Below are 26,240 nucleotides of genomic sequence, written 5' to 3'. Positions count from 1 at the left end.
AATACCCTGCAAGCCACAGAGAGGTGGACCAGCAAACCCTGGGTTGAGGTGATGATTAAGGCCTGGGAGGGACAGACTTCTGGGGAGCCAGTCCTGTTGGTGCCAGCCAGTTGACTGTAGGGGGGCACGGTACGGTAGCCATCATGACGCTGTGCCGCTGACTTGACTATTACAGAACTGGTCTTGTGTATGTCACAGAACATCCAGACAATATATTTAAAAAGTTAAAAGAGAGGAATAGCCCATGAACCCCCCCCAAAAAACAAATGCCTCCCTCTTCTACAGTTAATACACTACGGTTCTGGAGAGGCTTGTGTTCCAGCCCAGTACTATCACACCTGTTGATCAACTAATCGCGGTCTTAGGTATGGACCACGATTAGTTGAATCAGGTGTGTAGTGCTGGCCTGGAACAAAAGCCTGCACATCCAGTTTGCAGGACTGAAGTTGGAGAAGCCTGGTTGTCTGGTCCTCTTTACCTCCTTGTTAGGCACCATGGTTCGGACCCCACGGTCGTCGACCGCGTCGCTACCTAGGGTTTTGTAGTAGTCCCCCGTGCTGGGCTGCTTGTTGAAGTTTCGAGACTTTCTGTTGGAGTCCACCCGGCGCAGCCTATCGTGGCTCTCTTCTGGAGTCAGTTGCTGGGTAGAAACAAGGGAGGGGCCAATGAGCAGTGAGTAAATAAATATGTTAGGGTTTGCGTGTTGTTTTCTTGGCTACGCTAGATCAAAAGTAGGAGTTCGATATTTTTTAAGTGATCAGATCGTCTTTTGTTCTATATGATACATGTTTAGGCAAACAGTTGCAAAGCGTAGACCACAGAACATTCACAAAATAAGTCTTCATCGCCCAACATGAAACCTATCTACACAAAAATGACATTGTGTTTTGTCGACATTTGAGGGTAAAAAATGTAAGATATTGTGTCACCTCTGGAGGATTTAGAGCAAAAGCACCTTTAACAGCACCAGGAACAAAAAGTATTTTCTTCTTTGCCTCTGGGTTAAAGCATCACCATTAATATTGCACAAAAGCCTTTGGGATCAAAGAAAATAAGATTTCACATTTACACAGTTCCTGTTCGAGGTAAGAGAACCCCCCTCGTGACCTCACAGGAGGGGTCAGAGGTCAGTAACATGGCCCTCTACTGCATCTCCGGGCTGCTCACTTTCCCATTCCTAGCTCTAGGCCACCTGTTGAGAAGAAAGCTCAGACACCTGACAACAGTTTATCCGAAAGGACCCATGTTTCAAAGATAGCTAGGCCTTTTCATGATATTATGGTCATCCAGGGTTGGGGACAATTCCTTTCCATTCAATCAGTTCGGGAAGTAAAAATTTAGTGCTTTTCCACCTATGTCTTTTTGGGGGTAGAGTATTTACCTAATGCAAAGTATTGCATTAAAACTATTTACATTGCAAGTTTGACTCTAGCAAAAGCTTGGATGCGTCTGAATTTTCTTTCCATCTCTTCAACTAAAAGTATTGCCACTTTTGGCCAGGCTTACTCAGTGTGGGTGAACAGCCTAAGGGTGATTGCTGAAGTTATGCTCGAAAAACATTTTTTTTTTTTTTGCACTGTACAAAAGCAGCAGTTTCAGGTAAAAACAATTTCTTCTTATGGGCTCTGTACTTATCAATATAGACAATTATTTATTTTTTAACAGGTGTACAGAGTATAACCAACCAGATACAGGATTATGCTATATTACTAAGTGATATGCACATCATCATCTGCACATCTATCACTTCAGTGTTAATGCTAAATTGTCATTATTTCACCTCTATGGCCTATTTATTGCCTTACCTCCCTACTCTTCTACATTTGCACAAACTGTACATAGATTTTTCTATTGTGTTATTGACTGTACGTTTGTTTATGTGTAACTGTGTTGTTTTTGTCGCACTGCTTTGCTTTATCTTGGCCAGGTCGCAGTTGTAAATGAGAACTTGTTCCCAACTGGCCTACCTGGTCAAATAAAAGGTGAAATAAATAAACAAATACATATTTAAAAAAAATGGCTGTTGAGTATATCACTGTAGAAGCCATGGGGTCAACTTCCTCAATTCAGACACCCACTTTTCCTGTCAAATCTCACCAAAACAAAAGCATCAGAAATGCCCTCGCCATTTCAATTTTCATTGCATTCATTTAATTTTCAAAAGGAACCATGGCAAAAGCTAGAGAGACATTCAACAGATGAATAAATTCTAAAATCCAAGACAGGCAGAAATAATTGACCGATATCCCCAGCGTCAGTGACCTCTCTCTTCCCCTTCGTATTGTCCTGTTGTTTCTTCTTTTCTCTTGTCCTTTGTGGCTTCATGGGTGTATTTGCATTGTTGGCTCACGTCTGCTGTCCCCAAGCAGCACTTTGTGAGGTGTGTGTGTGCCCGTGCACGGTGGGTAATGCATTTTTCGTCATGCATCTTGTTCTGGGGCAGCTCTGCAGAGTGGTCACAGCCACAAAGTCATAACACCTCATTTTAAACATAACCCTAACCAAACTGCAAACCCTAATGCCTAACCCCAACAAAGCGTAAGACCAAAAAGCTCATTTTTGTTTAGACATTTTTTAAATATAGATTTTTTTTATTTCACCTTTATTTAACCAGGTAGGCCAGTTGAGAACAAGTTCTCATTTGCAACTGCGACCTGGCCAAGATAAAGCAAAGCAGTTCGACACATACTACACAGTTACACATGGGATAAACAAACGTACAATCAATAATACAGTAGAAAACTCTATATATACAGCATGTGCAAATGAGGTAGGATAAGACAGGTAAAGGCAATAAATAGGTCATGGTGGCAAAGTAATTACAATAAAGCGATTAAACACTGGAATGGTAGGATGTGCAGAAGATGATGTGCAAGTTGAGATACTGGGGTGCAAAGGAGCAAGATAAATAAATAAATACAGTATGGGGATGAGGTAGATTGGATGGGCTATTTACAGATGAGCTATGTACAGGTGCAGTGATCTGTGAGCTCAGGTCAAGACCTTTAACAACATAGCCAATTTGGACTTTGCAGCTGGTCTATCTAAAGGGGAAATTGCTCAGTTCTGCCTCCAGGACAAGACCATAACCACCCTCAACCCCAACCCCTCCCACCACACTGACAGACACAGTTAACTGTATTAATTTAGCTGTTTCAGTCTTTTGTTTTTACTTTACTGTGGTCAGCGTGGTCATGCTGTGGCATACATCTAGTTTGCATGTGCAACTACTAGATTAGATCTACGGTTGGCTTCTCATGGTTACAGAAGCAATGAGCGTTTAAGTGTCCCATCATACAGTCGTGGCCAAAGGTTTTGAGAATGACACAAATATTAATTTTCACAAAGTCTGCTGCCTCAGTTTGTATGATGGCAATTTGCATATACTCCAGAATGTTATGAAGAGTGATCAGATGAATTGCAATTAATTGCAAAGTCCCTCTTTGCCAAGCAAATGAACTGAAACCCCCAAAAACATTTCCACTGCATTTCAGCCCTGCCACAAAAGGACCAGCTGACATCATGTCAGTGATTCTCTCGTTAACACAGGTGTGAGTGTTGCCGAGGACAAGGCTGGAGATCACTCCGTCATGCTGATTGAGTTCGAATAACAGACTGGAAGCTTCAAAAGGAGGGTGGTGCTTGGAATCATTGTTCTTCCTCTGTCAACCATGGTTACCTGCAAGGAAACACGTGCCGTCATCATTGCTTTGCACAAAAAGCGCTTCACAGGCAAGGATATTGCTGCCAGTAAGATTGCACTTAAATCAACCATTTATCGGATCATCAAGAACTTCAAGGAGAGCGGTTCAATTGTTGTGAAGAAGGCTTCAGGGCGCCCAAGAAAGTCCAGCAAGCGCCAGGACCGTCTCCTAAAGTTGATTCAGCTGCGGGATCGGGGCACCACCAGTACAGAGCTTGCTCAGGAATGGCAGCAGGCAGGTGTGAGTGCATCTGCACGCACAGTGAGGCGAAGACTTTTGGAGGATGGCCTGGTGTCAAGAAGGGCAGCAAAGAAGCCACTTCTCTCCAGGAAAAATATCAGGGACAGACTGGTATTCTGCAAAAGGTACAGGGATTGGACTGCTGAGGACTGGGGTAAAGTCATTTTCTCTGATGAATCCCCTTTCCGATTGTTTGGGGCATCTGGAAAAAAGCTTGTCCGGAGAAGACAAGGTGAGCGCTACCATCAGTCCTGTGTCATGCCAACAGTAAAGCATCCYGAGACCATTCATGTGTGGGGTTGCTTCTCAGCCAAGGGAGTGGGCTCACTCACAATTTTGCCTAAGAACACAGCCATGAATAAAGAATGGTACCAACRCATCCTYCGAGWGCAACTTCTCCCAACCATCCAGGAACAGTTTGGTGACGAACAATGCCTTTTCCAGCATGATGGAGCACCTTGCTATAAGGCAAAAGTGATAACTAAGTGGCTCGGGGAACAAAACATCGATATTTTGGGTCCATGGCCAGGAAACTCCCCAGACCTTAATCCCATTGAGAACTTGTGGTCAATCCTCAAGAGGCGGGTGGACAAACAAAAACCCACAAATTCTGACAAACTCCAAGCATGGATTATGCAAGAATGGGCTGCCATCAGTCAGGATGTGGCCCAGAAGTTAATTGACAGCATGCCAGGGCGGATTGCAGAGGTCTTGAAAAAGAAGGGTCAACACTGCAAATATTGACTCATTGCATCAACTTCATGTAATTGTCAATAAAAGCATTTGACAGTTGTGAAATGCTTGTAATTATACTTAAGTATTCCATAGCAACATCGAACAAAAATATCTAAAGACACTGAGGCAGCAGACTTTGTGAAAATTAATATTTGTGTCATTCTCAAAACTTTTGGCCACAACTGTACATTGTAAATAATTGAATATTAAAGATATGAGCAAGTATATTTTTTATACTGAACAAAAATATAAACGCAACATGTAAAGTGTTGGTCCCATGTTTCATGAGCTGAAATAAAAGATCCCAGAAATGTTCCATATGCACAAAAAGCTTATTTCTCTCAAATGGTGTGCACAAATTTGTTTACATCCCTGTTAGTGAGCATTTCTCCTTTGTCAAGATAATACATCCATCTGACAGGTGTGGCATATCAAGAAGCGGATTAAACAGCATGATCATTACACAGGTGCACCTTGTTCTGGGGACAATAAAAGGCCACTAAAATGTGCAGTTGTCACAACACAATGCCACAGATGTCTCAAGTTGAGGGAGTGTGCAATTGGCATGCTGTCTGCAGGAATGTCCACCAACGCTGTTGCCAGATAATTTTGTTAATTTCTATACCATAAACGCCTCTAACGTCGTTATAGAGAATTTGGCAGTATGTCTAACTGGCCTCACCACAGCAGACCACGTGTAACCACGCCAGCCCAGGACCTCCACATCCGGCTTCTTCACCTGCGGGATCGTCTGAGACCTGCCACTCGGACAGCTGATTAAACTGCGGGTTTGAACAACCAACGAATTTCTGAAAGAACTGTCAGAAACAGTCTCAGGGAAACTCATCTCTGTGCTCATTGTCCTCACCAGGGTCTTGACCTAACTGAAGTTCGGTGTCATAACCAACTTCAGTGGGCAAATGCTCACCTTCAATGGCCACTGGCATGCTGGAGAAGTGTGCGCTTCACGCACATCCAAACCTATCACGAGACAGCCATTTCCAAGTCTTGCCATAGATTTTCAAGACAATTTAAGTCAACTTTAACTCGGCCACTCAGGAACATTACATGTTGTCTTGGTAAGCAACTCCATTGTAGATTTGTCCTTGTGTTTTAGGTTATTGTACTGCTGAAAGGTGAATTCGTCTCCCAGTGTCTGTTGGAAAGCAGACTGAACCAAGGGTTCCTCTAGGATTTTGCCTGTGCTTATAGCTATATTCTGTTTATTTATATCCCCAAAAAACTCCCTAGTCCATGCTGAAGACAAGCATACACATAACATGATGCAGCCACCACCATGGTTTAAAATTTGAAGAGTGGTACTCAGTGATATGTTGTGTTGGATTTGCCACAAACTTTAAGCTTTGTATTCAGGACAAAAAGTTAATTTCTTTGCCACATTTTTTGCAGTATTACTTTAGTGGGTTGTTGCAAACAGGATGCATGTTTTGGAATATTTTTATTCTGTACAGTCTTCCTTCTTTTCACTGTCATTTAGGTTAGTATTGCGGAGTAACTACAATGTTGTTGACCCATCTTCAGTTCTCATATTACAACCATTAAACTCTTTAAAATCACCATTGGCGTCATGATGAAATCCCTGAGCAGTTTCCTTTCTCTCAGGCAACTGAGTTAGGAAGGACACCTGTATCTTTGTAGTGACTGTGTGTATTGATAGACTATCCAAAGCCTAATTAATAACTTCACCATGCTCAAAGGGATATTCAGTGTCCTCTTTTAAAATGCTTACACTTCTACCAATCGGTGCCCTTTTTTGCGAGGCAAAAAACCTCCCTGGTCTTTGCGGTTGAATCTGTGCTTGAATTTCACTCCTCGATTGAGGGACCTTATAGATAGTTGTATGTGTGGGGTACAGAGATGGGGTAGTTGTCACGGCCGTAAAAAGAAGGACCAAGGTGCAGCGTGGTAAGCGTACATTTTCTCTTTATTTGGAAAAAAGACGCAGAACAAAACAAACACTACAAAAACAAACCGTGAAGCTAAAGGCTATACGCCCTAATCAAAAGTAATCTTCCCACAAAGACAGGTGGAAAAAAGGGCTACCTAAGTATGGTTCTCAATCAGAGACAATGATAGACAGCTGCCTCTGATTGAGAACCACACCTGGCCAAACACAAAGAAATAGAAAACATAGAAATAAAGAAACTAGAATGCCCACCCTAGTTTCGTGACAGTAGCACCCCTTCCCCCCCAAAGGTGCGGACTCCGGCCGCAAAAACCTGACTCTAAAGGGAGGGTCCGGGTGGCTTCCTTTACGCGGCGGCTCTGGTGACGTAGACCCCCTTCCGCCTCTGGCTCCCCCCACTCTGGTGTCCTCTGGTGCGGGACCCTCGCCGCCAATCCCGGACTGGGACCTCGTAGCGGGCCCGACTGGGCACCCGTACGGGCTCCGGACGGAGAAACTTCGAATGAGGCGTCGGACGGAGATAATCGTCGCTGAGGCGCCCGGACCTGGAGAAGCGACTCGATTTACTCCGGACTGCGGCCTCGTGCTCCAATCTGACCATCATGCACTAGTGACGTCTCGTTGCATTGCATCATAACTTCGGAGGCTTCGAAGTGACTGACACAATTGGACTCATACCATTGGATGGCTCCGCGCACATGGATTGCTTAATTCACTGATAGAGCGATACGTGCAACTGGACATCTACATGGGACTTTCGTCATGCACTAGTGGAAGTCCAGCCACTATGAATGGGTAGGCTTTATTTTGCACATGAAGATCAATCACTTGATATGTCATGCAGATCACAAGATGTATCATCCAACATGGGCCTTACGAGCCATGGATCATTGCATAGGAAGGCTTCGTGAGCAGTGGATTCAATCACTGGAGAGCTCGGTAGCAAATGGATCATCACTGCGGAATAGCGCTACCTCGTGCCTCATGATCATGTCGCATGGAGAGCTCCCGTGCTTACTTGGACATCTACAGTAGAGTGCTTGCCGATGCCATGAGTCATCACACAGAGCCTTCGTACCATGGGATCAATCACGGAAAGTTGAACCATGGATCATAATACTCTGTGGAGCCGTTATCAATTGACATTCGGTCATGGTACTCAAACGGAGGTGTCCCGTGCGCATGTGAAAGTCCATCAACTGGAGCTTCTACTAGTGGCGCAATGGATATCATAACCACTTGTATAGCATAATCGTGTCGTGACATGAATAGGCTATTACATTCCCATCTGGATGAGCACTCTTACGTTGCCAAGAGGATAATCACTCGGTAGTAACAGCTTCCGTGCTAATGGAAGTCATATTCTGGCTTCGCCATCGAGGTCAAGCCACTTGGCTGCATATAGTCCTGATTGACAGAGTACATCACGGGTAAGCGTGATATTCGTCGGTTTTCATTGATCATTACACTGAGCCGTCAGTGCTCATAGATCTATCAATTGGGAGAAGGGAACCAGTAGATGGGCATGTCATTACATGATACTTATTGAGTCTTCTTAACCACGAAGTTTCAATGTGTCCCTCATGCTGAGGAGGATTGTTAGTCATTATAATATGGTCAATTTCTTGATTAGTTCTAGTGGTAGAGCACTAGTGGGACTCACGATGGTGCTATGGAGAGACATAAACAGTGAAGCACACGTCTCTCGGCAGGCGAGAATAGTTAATACGATGTTGTATGAGATTTGTCAAGTTATGATACGCCTGCGCATCGTGAGTGGTGTGTTGGTACAGCGGATTTATTATCGAGGTGTATTTTGTGTTGTTTGGGATTTTCCTGTGTTTCTATGTTAGTTGATGTGTCTTGGTGACTCGACAGGCATGTAGACAATACGGCTGGGCTCGTGCTGGACGGCGCACGTAGTCTTGATCGTTTAGAGCCTGCACATCCGTCGACCTGTCCTGGGTCTGAGAATGTTATTTTCCGCCATGGCAATGGACTGCGGAGCGCGCAGGACACAGAACGCACGTTGGCTTTGCAGTATCGGGACACCTGATGACACTGTGCTGCAGAGCCGGCGACAGGAATATTCCACGGACGTAGATACGTACTGGGGCGAGCGTCAGATCTCGCGTGGTGAGAGGCATCTCGTCGCCATCCTCCGACCTTGGCTCTGAGTGCCCACTCTGCGCCTGCCGGCCTAATTCGCGGATGCTGGAGAAGCAGTAGCGCATCCGGGCTGTGCAACGTCATGGAGGACACGTAGTGTGTGATTGCGCCCTTCCATGCCCATAACAGTGCCTTCCTGATCTCAGTCTACTGACGCTGCGCTATGTTGTGTATCCCGGATAAGCACGTTGGGAAGTGTCGCTCCCACACTCTCCTGTCGCCCCCGCGCCCGCCCCCCCCCCGAAGTTGGGGGTCGTGGCTTCTCCGTGCTGCCCTTAGTACCGAATCCATTCGTAAACGCTGGTGGCTGCTCTGCTCTTGCTGCCTCCAGTTCCTCCCGTGGACGGCGATACTCCCCAGCCTGCCTCCAGGGTCCCTTACCGTCCAGGATCTCCTCCCAAGTCCAGGAAGCCTGGACACGCTGCTCCTCCTTACCACGCTGCTTGGTCCGTTGTTGGTGGTGGGAAGTTCTGTCACGACCGCTAAAAGAAGAGGACCAAGGTGCAGCGTGATGAGCGTACATTTTCTCTTTATTTGGAAAAAAGACGCCGAACAAAACAACAAACACTACAAAAACAAACCGTGGTGCTACAGGCTATGTGCCCTAATCAAAAGTCATCTTCCCACAAAGACAGGTGGAAAAAAGGGCTACTAAGTATGGTTCTCAATCAGAGACAACGATAGACAGCTGCCTCTGATTGAGAACCACACCCGGCCAAACACAAAGAAATAGAAAACATAGAAATAAAGAAACTAGAATGCCCACCCTAGTAACACCCTGGCCTAACCAAAATAGAGAATAAAAGCCTCTCTATGGCCAGGGCGTGACAGTAGGCATGTAAAAATCCTGTTAACAAATCACATAAATTAGTGGTTAAGACCTGTGATCAAGCAGATACAAGAGATTAACTGATTTTGTACAGCCATGTATACACAATTTCCTTTGTACAGCCATGAAAACCTGCATTCACAATTGCCTTTGTCAACTGAAGGCTCTGAGTGTACCATCTCCTAATATGGAGTGGGGTAAGCTGGTCCTAGATCTGTATCTGAACTGTAGCTGAATTGTATCTGAGCTTCAGCTGTTTGAGCTTTTTGTTCTTATGGCGGGCTAATGGTCTGTTTGATCAGCTTACTGCACTGTGCTAGGATATTATCTTAGCGTGGCATCGAAAGGCAACCCTCTGTGAGGACTTGGCCATTTGTCACCAGCACCCAGAGAAAGAAATGTAATAATTATTTAGTTTTACCCCTTTGTCGTGGTATCCAATTGGCAGTTACAGTCTTGTCTCATCGCTGCAACTCCCATACGGACTCGGGAGAGGCGAAGGTCGAGAGCCGGGTGTCCTCCGAAACACAACCCAACCAAGCCACACTGCTTCTTGACACAATGCCCACTTAACCCGGAAGCCAGCCGCACCAATGTGTTCGAGAAAACTATACACCTGGCGCGGTGTCAGCGTCCGCAATGGGACAAGGACATCCCTGCCGGCCAAACCCTCCCCTAAACCGGACGGCGCTGGGCCAATTGTGCGCCGCCCCATGGTTCTCCCGGTCGCAGCCAGCTGCGACAGAGCCTGGACTCGAACCCAGAATCTCTAGTGACACAGCAAGTGAGAGATTGACAGTGTGTGTGTGTGTGCGCGCGCGCGCGCGTGTGTGTGTTTTAATCTCTACACCAGGGATTGGTTAACAAAAAAAACAGGACTGTGTCCCTTGAGGAACCTGAGTTGTGCCCTTCTGCCTTTCACCAGTAAAGGAAGAGCGAAAGCTCACCTTCTCCACGTGCCTCAGGCTGCTCTTCACCTTCAGATAGATATCGGCTGAGTCTGCGGGGGACTGTGGCAGAGGGTATCCGGGGGGAGGCAGGAGCGGTTGGGAGGGGGAGTCAGGGGAAGGGGGCGTTGGCAAGGCCAGCAGGGGTGAGGGAGGCGGCTGAGCGGTGGCGGCGGGCTCCTTGCACTTGGGCGCTCCGGCCTCCACGTCAGGGTTGAGCATGTCCGTGTAAGTCTGCATGTCATTTATGGCCGACTCCGCTGGGCCTCCGCCTGCGACAAGGACACAATGGGTCAGGGGCGAGATGGATGAGGTGGCTATAGAAATAGCTAGAATTCCTTGAACAGACATCACCATTCAAGTCAATGGGTGGGTGATGGGTGGACTAACGGCTGTTCTAGGAATTCTATTTCTAAGGACATAGAAACACCCAGGTTGGGTATTGCACATAATTATGTAAAGTGCATTGCGCACCTGGAAAAGCACTATAATATCCATTACCTTTTTAAAATAATAGTGCAGGTGTGGAACAAAAGCCTGCACACCAAGTAGCTCTCCAGGAATGCATTTTGTTTGGAGAGCATGCAGTGGTTGATTCACAGACAGATGATTTATCCTACCTGCCACTAGAGGGAAGCACTAGTATGGAGTGATGCTGTGGCATCAAACAAAGGAATGCAAATTGTTACATGGAATTTGTTCTAGTCAGATGAGTGGTGGTAGTTCCCACAATTGTTATGATAACAGTGTACACATTACCAAATCAAAGATGTCATATTTGGGGTCACACACACTCTAAAATTGGCAAAGCGCAAACTGTTTTTCATACCAGGCTAGGAAAATCATACAAATAGTGTATTCATAGATCCTGGCACCGATTGCCTCACCATGACTATTTTTTGCTCTGTGTAATCTTAACTATTGTCCTTAGTTCAATTGTCCTATAGTTCAATCCAGCCAGTTCAGGAAGTTAATTAAAATAGTGTGTGTGAGGGAGCGTGTGTGTGTGCACGAGTGTGGGGTGCATGTGTGTGAAAGCTTGTGTGACTGACCGGCGGGGGCTCGTGATGAAGGGGGTGAGCCGCTCTGCTTTTCTCCCATGCTACACTGGCTGGAGCTGGCTGAGTTGTAGTTGGACAGGGTGCTGGAGGGCGAGCCCATGTCGAAGTGGGCCGGTTGCTGGGCCTGCCGCGACCCTGCCGGGGGCATCGTGTTGTTGGGGGACGACAGGCCCAAGTCGGGCTGCTTGCTGTACTCCAGGTCGGCCGATGGGTCCCTGGAAAGCACGCGGTGCGCCACACTCTGGATAAGACAACCACAACGAGGGGTTAACAAAACAAGGTCAACCAGGAACCTGGGGGAGAGCATCCTAACTTAGGCTGGGAGTGGAACTGAAAAGGTACATTTCCTAAAGAAAATGAGTGTGCTTGCTTGTCTTGGGGTGTGTTCAGTGATGTCAAACATTTTGAATGTTATATATCGAAATGTAACAAATAGAGTTGACACGACAATAATCATCTCTCTCTTACACATGATACATTTCTATCTTGCTCTACATACTCAAGTTGTACAACTTACTGTACAGTGGTTCCCTCTTTTAAAAGTTGTGTCATACTGCAGTACACCTTGCATGCTGCTACAGCATTCTGTGGCACGTCATTAAATTGTCAGCCATTTTTTCTGTTACTGCAAGTTATTGCTAGTGTGACCACCAGGGGTATCTCTGAGAAGCATTTGATAGTATTCCGTATTGGAATTACCAGAGAATTTAAAAACTTTTTTTGTAATAACATAGTATATGGGATTGATTTTAAGAAATTTTTATTAATTAATTTGATTAATATTATGTTGTTTCTAGTCAGAGAAAAACAAACAAAACCCTCTGGGGACAGTTAGGATGGAATGGAAAATATGGCGCTGTACAACGTGACGGTAGGAAGTAGGTTACAGGATTGGAGGATTCTAAATTGTTTGCCTTCATTAGACAACTTTGTTCCAATATTTCTGTAAATCAGTGATATTCATTCCCATAGTAATTCGTTATGGATCCATAACTAACTCAACATCTGCCATTTGAAAGAGTATTTTATATCATTATTTTATTAATGAAATGTTTGTTTATTAGGCTACTGGGCAGTGTACAATACATACTGCAGTAAACATGGGAAAGTGCCTAATTCCTTACACAAGGGAGAGCAGGCCATGTCTGTACTACAGAATGTGGGGCACGCGGGACACCGGTGTTATTTCATAGTTGTGATCCTGAAATTAGTAGGTGTGTCCAAACTTTTGACTGGTACTTGCTTAATTAATTAGATTAATATTATGGTGTTTCAATTCCATGATAATTGAAAAACCCTCTGGGTTTCCGTTAGGATGGAACAGAAAATATGGCGCTGCACAACGTGACGCTCATAAATTCAGAGCGTTGTCAGATTGTCAGTTTGTAAATTCAGACAGTTTCGCTCTCGGAGTGCACACTGGACGTTCGGGCCGAGGAGTAGGGTTGATTTGAGCGTTCTGGCCTTACAACGGCAGTCAAGCATCCAAGCTAACGTTGGCTAGCTACTTCCAGACACAAATGAGACTACTCTGACCATTTTTCTCGCCCTAGCAGAGCTGGTAAGGCAGTTTATGTTAACCGTTGGCGACTGTGCTGCAGGAAACAATTTAATTATGCTTTTTTGCCGACGTTTACTGACCTCGGCCATATTCAACTTGTGTTGAGCCCTCGTAAATTCATTATTCTGCGCTCTGGTACACTCAGACGAGCGCACTCTGAAATCGGTGTAGATAGCCATAGCGAATTTACGAAAGCATCAGAATGTCCATTGGGAACGCACAACAACTATACCATTTCGCTAAGCTAAGAATGACGGGAATAGTCAAGTCAATAAACGTTGGTTAGTTAGATAGCCTATAGTTAATGGCAAGATTGACGTATAACTACTAACGTTAGGTAGCTAGCTAACATACCGGTACATACTGCTGTAATGATATGCTATGTGATTCGTAAGGACAGCGTAGCAAACAAATTGTCAGCCAACATAACGTGTAAGGTAACTTATTTGAAAAGTCATTACTTTATTACATTGAGTAGCAAGCTACCCCTTGGTCGTTAGGACAAATCTGGTCTGTGATAGGATTCTTTTTTTTTTTCACACCTAGCTTGGCTATTAGACAATTCTTTAGTAAAGGTTGAATAGTCTATTGTTCAGCTATTAGCCCCCCTCCCCAACTTGCAACAAATTCTTGTTGTTCCAATCTTGTTCCTTTCCCTCTTCCACGCGTCATCATCCTCGTTATGACGTTATAACTACTTACATTTGGTTCCACTGTAATGTTTTGTCAGTCATCTTCACCCAGGGACGGGTGGCTCGCGTCAAATTCGTCATTGGAACCACTCGATATGGTTGGTCATATGAAAACCTTGGGACCCAAATGCATAATGAGAGCTCTAACTCCCCCTTGTGGTGGTCTGGAGCAATGAAGCCGTGACGCTGGGTACCTCAAAGTCCCGCGGTGCAAGTTCGCAACTTTTAAAAGGAGGAACCACTGTATCTACAATGCACAAAGGTTGTTATGCAACAGAGAGTTTGTCTTCACAAAAGTAATTACACAACCCTATGGAGACACCGCATGATGGTTGTGTAAACAAACACTCTTCAATATCAGTATCAGATGTATCACAACCATTGTGTCAAATACGTTGTACAACCTGTGTCTGTATGGGGTCTAACATCTTGTAAAATTGCACCCTCCTGAACAGGTCCCAGGTCAGTCGTCAAAACACCACAACAACAAATTAGACAATCATTTGCGTGCCTACTCCCAGCTGGCACGAGCCACACAACTTAGAATGTAGCCACGGGAGCCAGCATGTGTCCAAACTGACACCTGTCGCTCCACTAATGACAATTACTGCCATTTACCCTCTCTGCCTGGCCCTCCTGGGTAAAGCCCCACGGGGTGGCATGAGAAATAACACTTCCACCGGGACTCCCTAAAGTATGTGGGAAACATGTCCCGCCCTTTAACCATTTAAGGGTCTCTCACTCCTAGGAAAATACATTCACTGCCGGCTGGAAGAGGAGGCTGTTGATCAAGCGTTGAGTTAAGCAATTAAAGGGGAACTTCTGTGAAAAAAAAACAAATATAAAAGTGGAAGACTGACACAGACCACATATTATCTTTACATTCAAGCTGGAATCTGGGCTCCTGACTAAAAATGTTGCTGTGCGACCAATATCTTGCATTTTGGGAGCACTGTGCGAGGAACAATGATCCAATAATACATTTTTATCATTGCATAACAATATTACACCACAACACTCTTCTCTTCACTGCGCAAACAAGACAGGCTGATACATTGTGTACAAATCATAACCAAATCATAATGCTACAAAAGTTTCAATGTAGCTAATTAAATCCCAGGCACACAACTAATCCCTTTTCACGCAAACTTTCCCTCAGAATTGTGCCGCCCCTTTCTGTCAGCTAAGTAATGGCATTAGCTAGCAAGCTAGCTAGCAAGAACAACAACGAAATGCGGCAGAATTGAAGCTTTCCTTAGCAAAAAAACAAATGATGAAATGATCAACCACAACCAGAAGTGTCACACCCTGACCTTAGATATCTCTGTTTTTCTATATATTTTGGTTAGGTCAGGGTGCGACTAGGGTGGGTACTCTAGTTTTTGTATGTCTAGGGGTATTTGTATGTCTATGTTGGCCTGATATGGTTCCCAATCAGAGACAGCTGTTTATCGTTGTCTCTGATTGGGGATCATATTTAGGTAGCCATTTCCCTCATTTGTGTTTGTGGGATCTTGTCTACAGTAAGTTGCCTTTGTGCACTCCAGTAGCTTCACGTTTCGTTTGTGCTTTTGTTGTTTTGTTTAGTGAGTTTCTCTTTATTAAAATTATTTGGAAGTCTATGCACGCTGCGCCTTGGTCTCATCATTACGACGATCGTGACAAGATGGACAATGTCGGATATGCTGCTACCGATCCACCTCAGAAAAAGTCAAAGATCTACATGTTTCGAGAGGGGTGACTTCGCGAATTCAAGTGGCTAAGGAGGGATAAAACAAACACAAAGTTCTGCGAGTACTGTTGTGTGTGGCGTAAGTGTGGCGTAAAAGCAGCAGGGAAACTTATTTTGCTACTGGGTCCAGCAACCTAAAACACAAGTCATTGCTAAAACATAACTTATGCCAAAAGCACATCAATTTCTGGGACAAGTGCATTGGGGGAAGGGGGCAGGAACAACATCACTACGTCTACTACCAGACAGCCGTATTTGACAGGGAACAAGCCGGTCAACAGGCAGCTAACTCAGCTACAGATTAAATTGAACACCGCTTACTGCATTGCCAAAGAAGAGATGGCTTTTACCAAATTCAGACCCATGTTACTCATGCAGAAAAATTATGGATTACAAATCAACCCAACATATGGAAATTAGGTATCCTGCGCAAACAGTTTGCAGTTGTACTTTTAAATACAAAAGGTTATTCACCTATATAAAATTGTTTGATGTTGCACTTTTGAATACAATTATTAAAATGTTGTTTTTATTCTAATGTCTTTCCCACTCTAGTGAGTTCTACATCAAGGTAACAGCTGATGACAATTAAGAATGATAGGACAGTCATTTGCAGTAAAAAAATAAAAAATAAATCTGGTGCTCCTTACTTTTTGAAGTTCGGGGCAACAGTGCTACCAATGAAAAAAAGTGAATTTAGTGCCCTGGCTGGAATAGACTTAATCTTCCTCTCATCTAGATATCGCCCTGAATGATGTCTACCTACAAATTTCACCTGGGTTGTATTCATTAGGCACCAGTGGAAGAAAACGGACTACATTACATTTTCCGTTGAAACAATTTCACTACAGTGTGTCCTGTCGAATGCATCCTGTGTCTCACCATGTTCTCAACAGTGCACAGGTACTTGGCACACTGGACGTGCCCGTTGTACTCTGCCAGGTCGGCCGACGAGAAGCCGTCCTGGTCCCGTATGCCCAGGTCCACCCCATTCACCACCAGGATCTGACAGCACTGGGAGAGAGAAAGAGAGAGGGGAGGGAGAGAGAGAGAAAATACAAAAAAAACTTTGTCCGTACTTTTTAGGAGTAAGCCAAATGTCATAGGTAGGTTTGGCCGTTATCCAGATTGTCGAACCTTCATTCCGACATTTTGCTAACCAGGGATATTCGGTAATACCGGCACTGAACACAAGGGCCGCTATTTTCAAACCCCACTTACCCTCTGAATCCGAAGGTTAGCAATGCTAACAAGTACATGTAAAATCCCACAGTGAATGCTAGCTAAATGCTAACAAGCACATTGCAAACATTTTATACAGTCTCTGACAAACTACTTGCAGGACAGACATCCCAGCTCATAAAGTTATACAAGTAACTAAAAAAAATGCTACTCACACAAAATAAATGTTTGACAGCAAGGTTCTTGATCCAGGAGGGGATTCTCTGCTGTCACTTAGAGAAGCTTGATTTTGCAAGAAGCTAACCACTTAGCTAGACAGAGCATTTAGCACATTTTAGACCGTTAACTTAATAGACATAAGATATCTGTCTGGTAAACCTTTAGTTGTGTATTCCATACTGTAACTAGATCTCCTGGAGTGCTGCAACAGTGAGTGACTCACAAGGATCCGGTTTGTGACAGGTGAAATGAAGAATCTGCTTTATCTCCTAACGCAGGTATTCCCAAACTGGGATACGCGCAATGCCGTTGGGGGTACTCCAAATAAAAATTTGATTTGTAGTATTTTTTCACATTTTCAAACAGTCCATTTATATTTTCCAACGAGGCTATACATTTGGGTGAGTTTTTTTCCCCTCGCCTGAGTAGCCTCGTTTCACTGCCAAAAATAAAATTAAACCATCTAGTGTTCAGCGAAATAACAACATTGTCAATTACAGGTAGTCTTGTCAAATAATTAACATCCAATCACATTAACCGTTACTGTCTAGGGGGAATTCCACTAACGGTCCGTATGTAGCCAAACGTAGCTGCTGCTCATTCTGTTTGCTCGAAAATTGATAAATGGTTAAAAAAAAGGCCCGCGTCCATAGAGATACACACCAGCTCTACTGGTGGTAGTACTGCTACTACCAGCAGTACTACACCTGCACCTGTCAACGACAAGTTGCTTCCACAAGCGCAACCAATGCTAGCATCAGTAATTCTACATTTGTTGTTAGCCCAGCTAGCATGGACACTGACAGTTGTGAATCTAATGCAGCTGAAGAACTACTGCCCCCTTACCCAGGAAAGCACTGAACAACAGACAGGGATGTTGGACCATCGAAGAGGCGCACATATGATAACTACATTGATTTGGGGTTCACTTATATTGGGAGTAGTGCCTTTCCTCAGCCACGGTGTGTTATATGTGCAAAAGTACTATCTCACAACTCGATGAAACCTTCACTCTTGCACAGATATTTAGAAACAAAACATGCCAATTTGAAAAATAAGCCACAGGAGTTTGAGAGATAATTAAGATGCCTTTCGAGTAGTAGTCTCTTCTGAAAACCAGGAGAGGATATTTGTAAAGTACTGGACAGCTTTGTGACATCATATGGACTTTGGTGGTCAAGATGTGTTGGTATCTGTACTAATTGCACAAAAGCCATGACAGGGGGACAGTGGAGTGGTAACGCGCATCCAAGCAGTTGCTCCCGACGCCACTTGGGTACACTGCAGCATCCACCAAGAGGCTCTTGCTGCCAAGGGAATGCCTGACAGCTTGAAAGACGTTTTGGACACTACAGTGAAAATGGTTAACTTTGTGAAAACAAGGCCCCTGAACTCTCGTGTATTTTCTGCACTATGCAGTGATGTGGGCAGCGACCATGTAACGCTTTTACAACATACAGAAGTGCGCTGGTTATCAAGCAGAAAAGTATTGACAGGCGCACAGTATTACATAGAGCCATGTCTACATGGAACTCTATTCCATATCAGGTAACTGATGCAAGCAGTATAGAAATACATCTTATAGAACAGCAGGGACTGTGAAGAGACACACACACCCTTACACGTACACATGATAAGACACGCAATCTACACACACACGTACACATGGATTTTGTATTGTAGATATGTGGTAGTAGAGTAGTGGCCTGAGGGCACACACATAATGTGTTGTAAAACGTGTTTTGAAATGTAATGTCATATTTTAAATTGTATATAACTGCCTTAATGTTGCTGAACCCCATGAAGAGTAACTGCTGCCTCGGCAGCGGCTACTGGGGATCCTTAATGAATAGAAATAGAATACAAATACAGGCATGCGGCTCATACTCATAGCAAACATACAGAAAACATAAAACAGTAGGCGAACATACAACATCGTCAACGAGAGAGAGGGGGAGAAGGAGAGAGTCAGAAACGACTGCAAAAGAGACAGAGGAAGAGAGAGACCGTGACAAAGACAGCAACACAGACGAATGTCAGCTCATTAAAAAAAATAACTGTGCGTCTAACCTTTGGAAGACAAATGTAATGGGCCCCCTTGGCTATTTCTGGATTTGTATGAAGTTACCTGTTCGTAATTCCAATCTGTCTTGACCAACCTCACACACAGCCCTATACGGTGTCTAAATCCATTGAACCATTGTCATGTGTTCTCCGACAGATCCCTCCCTATGTACGGTTATAAACCCCCCCACACACCTCCAGCTCCCCGTTCTCGGCGGCGTCGTGTAGCGGCGTTCCGCCCCAGCTATCGGTGATGATCTCGCCACCGTGCAGTAGCAGCCAGCTGAGCACCTTGGCATGGCCGCGGCTGGCGGCAAAGTGCATGGCCGTGGCACCGTCTCCGTCCTGGTCTGACAGGCTGATCTCTGTGAAGCTCATCTGCAACGGACAATAGTGGAGGTTGAACAGCATGTAGCGCCAGCTGCCATTTGATTCGGTAACACTTTGTTAGTTGGCTCCCCTTAGTTTATAGATGTTCAACTTCCCACCAACAAATTGGTATCCATTAACCCTAATCCTAACATTAAGCATTCTCTATCAACCATTGGTAGTGGATGGGTGTTGCTCTGTAGACTAAAGAGCTTTAAGCACTTAGATGGAAGGGGATTATGTAAATCAAATGTGTTATTGTTGTGTGTGTGTGTGTGTGTGTGTCTGTCTGTGTGTGTGTGTGTGTGTGTGTGTGTGTGCTGTCTCTTATACACATCTAGATGTGTATAAGAGACAGGTGTGTGTGTATGTATGTATGTATGTATGTATGTATGTATGTATGTATGTATGTATGTATGTAAGTAACTGGTGGTGAGCTGCAAATTAATAACTAAAACGCAAGGCATAATGTGCCATTTCTACCACAGGAACAACCATTTCTGGTTTGCTGGTCAAACGTCTTGTGTGTGTGTGTATATATATATACACACACACACACACAGTTGAAGTCAGAAGTTTACATACACCTCAGCCAAATACATTTAAACTCAGTTTCACAACATTTAATCCTTGTAAAGATCTCCTGTCTTAGGTCAGTTAGGATCACCACTTTATTTTAAGAATGTGAAATGTCAGAATAATAGTAGAGTGAATGATTTATTTCAGCTTTTATTTCTTTCATCACAATCCCAGTGGGTCAGAAGTTTACATACACTCAATTAGTATTTGGTAGCATTGCCTTGAAATGGTTTAACTTGGGTCAAATGTTTCGAGTAGCCTTCCACAAGCTTCCCACAATAAGTTGGGTGAATTTTTTCCCGTTCCTCCTAAGTGTATGTAAACTTCCGACTGTGTGTGTATATATATAAAGGGTATGTGAGACAAGGAAGCTGTACCTGTCCATAGTTGTTTATTAGGAACAGAAATTGTATTAATTATCGGATGCTGTGAAACAAACTAAAGTTGTGTCTGTTGTCATTACAATCGCCGACTAACCTTGTTGTATTCCCCCTTTCCCTCTTCAAAAGGACCACAATGGAAATAAGCTGTTAAGCTTTGTGTTATCCTTGATAATTTTCTTAAATTGTATGTGGAGGCCTCACCAGCTGGAGCGCCCTTACGTATGGATTTTACAAATTGTCAAATCAATTCAAATCAATTCTACAATTCCCATTAAGTTCTAGTCAGGATTTTATCGAACATTAGGATAATTTTTTTGTTGGTTTTATCAGAAAATGTTTTCAATGAAATATACTTGTAATGTACTCCTAACTTTCACTAAAATGTTTGTAACAACCACCACATAACATATCCCTAACTTTCTCATAAGGTTTCCAGGTCATTTAATAAGCCAATGCATCAGTAATGCTTTAAGAACATACTGCCGCAACAAAATGAGAGAGCAATAGAAATGGTTCTGAGAAAACATTAGGAGTTAATTCAAAACACCCATAACAACAAGCAGGGAATATTCCCACAATGCTCTCAAAGTTCTAGTGTGACGTTTTGACACGATTATTACAATAATGTTCCCTATACATTCTTCAGTAATCATGATTTAATTAAATTAGTTCTGAGGAAACATTACTGGAGCATTTCGCTAACATTAATGGAGAGATGCCTACCCAGGTATAGGATCTTCGTTTGACCAGTTTCTCACAGCAGGAAAATTATCCTGCAGCAACAGGAAATGTGAATTACTATGTGGATTATAATGGACATTTTTGGATGGGTTGATAAAATGTTTTGTTAAAAGTGTGAATTACAAACTTAAACCCTTTTTTAAAAACCTTGAATACACTATAATACGGCGCAGGAACATGTACTGCAACAGGGTGGTCAAATTAAGATCCAGTATAGGCCTAACAACCAATTATGTCTATTGATAACAGACCAGCAATCCGGGGACAATCCCAAGACATTAGCGTATATTCCCATAAAAGTATGGTTCAAGCTAACATTCCACAAAACATCACCACATATATTTTTAAGAATGTCTGAAATATCCTTGGAATGTTCTCCTAACATTTTGTACGTTTATGGCCCAGAATTGTTCTAAAAAGATACTTTAACAACAATGTAAGTAGTTCTGAAAATATTGCTGCAGTTTTGCTAATATGGATGTTCCCAATCAGATTGAGCAAATTTTTTGGTGCTCCGTTTGTCAGTGTTCGAAACGGAACATTATTTGTCTTTTTACCTAAACACAGTACTCGACTTTGGCAGGAGCTCACCGGAACAGAGCACTTGCACCTGAAATGTTATTTGGATTGAATTCCTGCATCTCATATAGAATACTAGTGCAAAAGTATGGAGGAGTTCCGTCACCTATTTCCGTCCAAGTCAAGCACTGGCCTAAACATGCATACACCATCAAATATAATTCATAGCAAGCAGTAGGGACGAGGTGGGAAAGGGATCCACTCACGGGACATTTTATTAGGTACACCATCCCGTTCACAAAAATGGATCGCTCCCACAGACAGTGAGTCACGTGGCTTGCTATATGAAGCAGGCAGGTAGACATCGAGGCTTTCAGTTACTGTTCGATTGAACGTTAGAATAGGCAAAACGAAGGACCTAAGCGACTGAGCGTAGTATGATCGTTGGTGCCAGGCGCGCCGATTAAGTATTTCAGAATCGTCCACCCTCCTGGGATGTTTGCACACGACAGCGTCTACGCTTTACCGAGAATGGTGGGACAAACAAAAAATATCCAGTCAGCGGCAGTCCTGTGGGCGCAAACAAATCGTTGATGAGAGGTGGAAGGAGAATGGTAAGAATCGTGCAAGCTAACAGGTGGCCCACAAACAGACAAATAATGGCGCAATACAACAGCGGTGTGCAGAACGGCATCTTGGCATCCACAACTCGTCAATCCTTGTCACGGACGGGATATTGCAGCAGACGACCATAATATAATATAGTAATGAAATTGAATTATGCTTGATTATCCTTGACCCCCCCCACAAAAAAAGAAAACGAATTGTAAATTTATAAACAATTGTGAATCTCACTAGCTAACTTGGCTAGTAAAAACAAGCAAAATGGCCAAAGAAAGCTCACTGTAAAAATGTTTTTGACCACTTTAAGAAGAGGATGTTGGAAATCCAACGACCGAACCATCCAATGAAGGGAATTATAAATAAATTATCTGGGCTCCTGAAAGGACTTCCCTCTATAATATATAAACAACTGTTGGAAAGCTCATATTCAGAGAAGGTTCATTAAAAAAATATGGTCTACAGATCTAAGTGAATCTTAACAACCCTTTAACTGGAACAGAAAATAGAAAAATAGGACCGTGGCATTCCGTGTTCCCTAAATCAGATAGGCACGTTTCTTCATATGAAGTGAGAGTGCGCTGTAGTTACATGCTTATCCACTGATGAATTGGCGGAGAGTGAGGTGATTGCCATCTAAGAGTCAGGGTTTCATTTGGTCTTCTGGGGGAGGAGGGAGGAGTGACTGACAAGAAACTCTAATTGCCAGGGGGGAGGGGTGGAAAACATTGGGGGTGGGGCTGGAGGAATGGGATGGAAAGATGGAGGCCCACTTCTTTTTTGTTTCTTTCTTTTCCTGTATGTAAAATATGATACATCATTTGTAGTTCTGTAGCTTCTGTAATTTAAAAAATATATATAATTTGGAGTTGCAGGTCATAGGTACAATGTGTGAAGTAATGAACTGAAAATATTGTACCGGTAAACCCCCATCCCCAATTAAAACATAAAAAAAGAAAATGTGCTAAAAAAAGTAGGACGTTGGAGCGTTTGCAAAGTGATTTGATATCAGTGAGTTCACTACGGACTTCCAGTCCTCCTCTATATCAAACTGATTGAATCCATCTAACCTAGGGCTTTAAAAAGACAGTTTGAATACATTCAGAGACAATTCTAAAGGTGATTTTGATCAAATCATTAAGCTTACAGATGATTGATGGTAAAAACTGAAATGCACAACTGGGATGTTCGCTACCAGTTCCCAAAACAGAAAATTGACAGCAAGGTTTAGGGACTCGCATGTTACATCTACAGTGGGGAAAGCAGCCTGTTAGGAGCATCTCAGATTTACAGGCATTACAGACCATTTCGAATCCCACCGTACCTTCTCCGCTATGCAATCTGGTTTCCGAGCTGGTCATGGGTGCACCTCAGCCACGCTCAAGGTCCTAAACGATATCATAACCACCATCGATAAGAGACAACACTGTGCAGCTATATTCATCGACCTGGCCAAGGCTTTCGACTCTGTCAAACACCGTATTCTTATCGGCAGACTCAATAGCCTTGGTTTCTCAAATGACTGCTTCACCTGGTTCACCAACTACTTCTCTGACAGAGTTCAGTGTGTCAAATCGGAGAGCCTGTTGTCCGGACCTCTGGTAGTCTCTATGGGGGTGCCACAGGGTTCAATTCTCGGGCCGACTCTTTTCTCTGTATACATCAATGATGTCGCTCTTGCTGCTGGTGATTCTCTGATCCACCTCTACGCAGACGACACCCTTCTGTATACATCTGGCCCTTCTTTGGACACTGTGTTAACTAACCTCCAGACGAGCTTTAATGCCATACAACTCTCCTTCCGTGGCCTCCAACTGCTCTTAAATGCAAGTAAAACTAAATGTATGCTCTTCAACAGATCGCTGCCGGCACCCGCCCGCCCGTCCAGCATCACTACTCTGGACGGTTATGACTTAGAATATGTGGACAACTACAAATACCTAGGTGTCTGGTTAGACTGTAAACTCTCCTTCCAGACTCACATTAAGCATCTCCAATCCAAAATTAAGTCTAGAATCGGTTTCCTATTTCGCAACAAAGCATCCTTCACTCATGCTGCCAAACATGCCCTTGTAAAACTGACCATCCTGCCGATCCTTGACTTGGGCGATGTCATTTATAAAATAGCCCCCAACACCTTACTCAATAAATTGGACGCAGTCTATCACAGTGCCATCCGTTTTGTCACCAAAGCCCCATATACTACCCACCACTGCGACCTGTACGCTCTCGTTGGCTGTTCTCAACAAGAGCACTTGTTCTCAACTAGCCTACCTGGTTAAATAAAGGTTAAATATATATTTTTTTAAACTTTGGTGCGAAAAGTGCAAATCAATCCGAAGCATGGAGGCCTACAAACCTGACTCAGTTACACCAGCTCTGTCAGGAGGAATGGCCAAAATTCACCTAACTTATTGTGGGAAGCTTGTGGAAGGCTACCCGAAATGTTTGACCCAAATTAAACCATTTAAAGGCAACGCTACCAAATACTAATTGAGTGTATGTAAACTTTACCACTGGGAATGTGATATAAGAAATAAAACCTGAAATAAATCTCTACTATTATTCTGATATTTCACATTCTTAAAATAAAGTGGTGACCCCAACTGACCTAAGGCAGGGAACTTTTACTAGGATTAAATGTCAGGAATTGTTAAAAACTGAGTTTAAATGTATTTGGCTAAGGTGTATGTAAACTTCCGACTTCAACTGTATAAAGGTCCCACAGTTGACAGTGCATGTCAGAGCAAAAACCAAGCCACAAGGTTGAAGGAATTGTCCGTAGAGCTCCGAGACAGGATTGTGTCTCAGCACAGATCTGGGGAAGGGCACCAACACATTTCTGCATTGTTGAAGGTCCCCAAGAACAGTGGCCTCCATCATTCTTAGATGGAAGAAGTTTAGAACCAACCAGACTCTTCCTAGAGCTGGCCGCCCAATCAAACTGAGCAATGGGGTGAGAAGGGCCTTTGTCACAGATCTAGAGTTCCTCTGTGGAGATGGGAGAACCTTCCTGAAGGACAAAGATCTTTGCAGCACTCCACCAATCAGGCCTTTACGGTAGTGTGGCCAGATGAAAGGCACTCCTCAGTAAAAAAGCACATGACAGCCCGCTTGGAGTTTGACCATGAGAAACAAGATTCTCTGGTTTGATGAAACCAAGATCATGCTGTGGGGATGTTTTTCAGCAGCAAGGACTGGGAGACTAGTCAAGATCGAGGCAAAGATCAATGGAGCAAAGTACAGAGAGATCCTTGATGAAAACCTGCTCCAGAGCGCTCAGGACCTCAGACTGGGGTGAAGGTTCACCTTCCAACAGGACAATGACTAAGCACACAGCCAAGACAACGCAGGAGTGGCTTCGGGACAAGTCTCTGAATGTCCTTGAGTAGCCCAGCAAGAGCCCAGACTTGAACCCGATCGAACATCTCTGGAGAGACCTGAAAATAGCTGTGCAGCAACGCTCCCCATCCAACCTGACAGAGCTTGAGAGGATCTGGAGAGAATAATTGAAGGAACTCACCATATACAGGTATGCCAAGCTTGTAGCATCATACCCAAGAAGACTCGAGGCTGTAATTGCTGCCAAATGTGCTTCAACAAAGTACTGAGTAAAGGGTCTGAATACTTAAGTAAATGTAGTCAGTTTTTATGTTATTTTTTTTTTAATTAGCAACAATTTCTAAAAAACTGTTTTTGCTTTGTCATTATGGGGAGTGTGTAGGTTGCTGAGGGGGAAAAAACGATGTAATCCATTTTAGAATAAGGCTGTAACGTAACAAAATGTGTAAAAAGTCAAGGAGTCTGAATACACTGTATCTCTTTCATTTGACTAATAAGTAGACAATAGGCTGTTATGTAATGTGTAAAAAGTCAAGGGGTCTGAATAGTTTCTGAAGGCACTGTATGCCCTTTATGGTTAAAAGGATACTAATGTACATGTAGGTCTGTGGCGGTCATGACATT

General features: G+C 43.7%; 1 protein-coding gene across 1 annotated transcript in view; it reads right to left on the bottom strand.

Annotated features, from left to right (window-relative positions):
* The window catches only part of LOC111976333 (espin-like), a 92,082-nt gene that overhangs the window by 51,654 nt on the left and 14,188 nt on the right, over positions 1–26,240 (bottom strand). Inside the window, exons 4-10 of the mRNA XM_070447746.1 lie at positions 19,258–19,440; positions 16,480–16,611; positions 11,577–11,853; positions 10,552–10,817; positions 9,462–9,467; positions 2,263–2,274; positions 479–640 (exon numbers count right to left, since the gene is read on the bottom strand). Of these exons, the coding sequence (XP_070303847.1) occupies positions 479–640; positions 2,263–2,274; positions 9,462–9,467; positions 10,552–10,817; positions 11,577–11,853; positions 16,480–16,611; positions 19,258–19,440 (1,038 nt within the window). The remainder of the gene's footprint in view (positions 1–478; positions 641–2,262; positions 2,275–9,461; positions 9,468–10,551; positions 10,818–11,576; positions 11,854–16,479; positions 16,612–19,257; positions 19,441–26,240) is intronic.

This window comes from Salvelinus sp. IW2-2015, linkage group LG17 (assembly GCF_002910315.2).
Source record: "Salvelinus sp. IW2-2015 linkage group LG17, ASM291031v2, whole genome shotgun sequence".
NCBI lineage: Eukaryota > Metazoa > Chordata > Actinopteri > Salmoniformes > Salmonidae > Salvelinus > Salvelinus sp. IW2-2015.
Note: the sequence above shows the minus strand (reverse complement) of the source record. Positions and strands in the feature narration are given on the sequence as shown.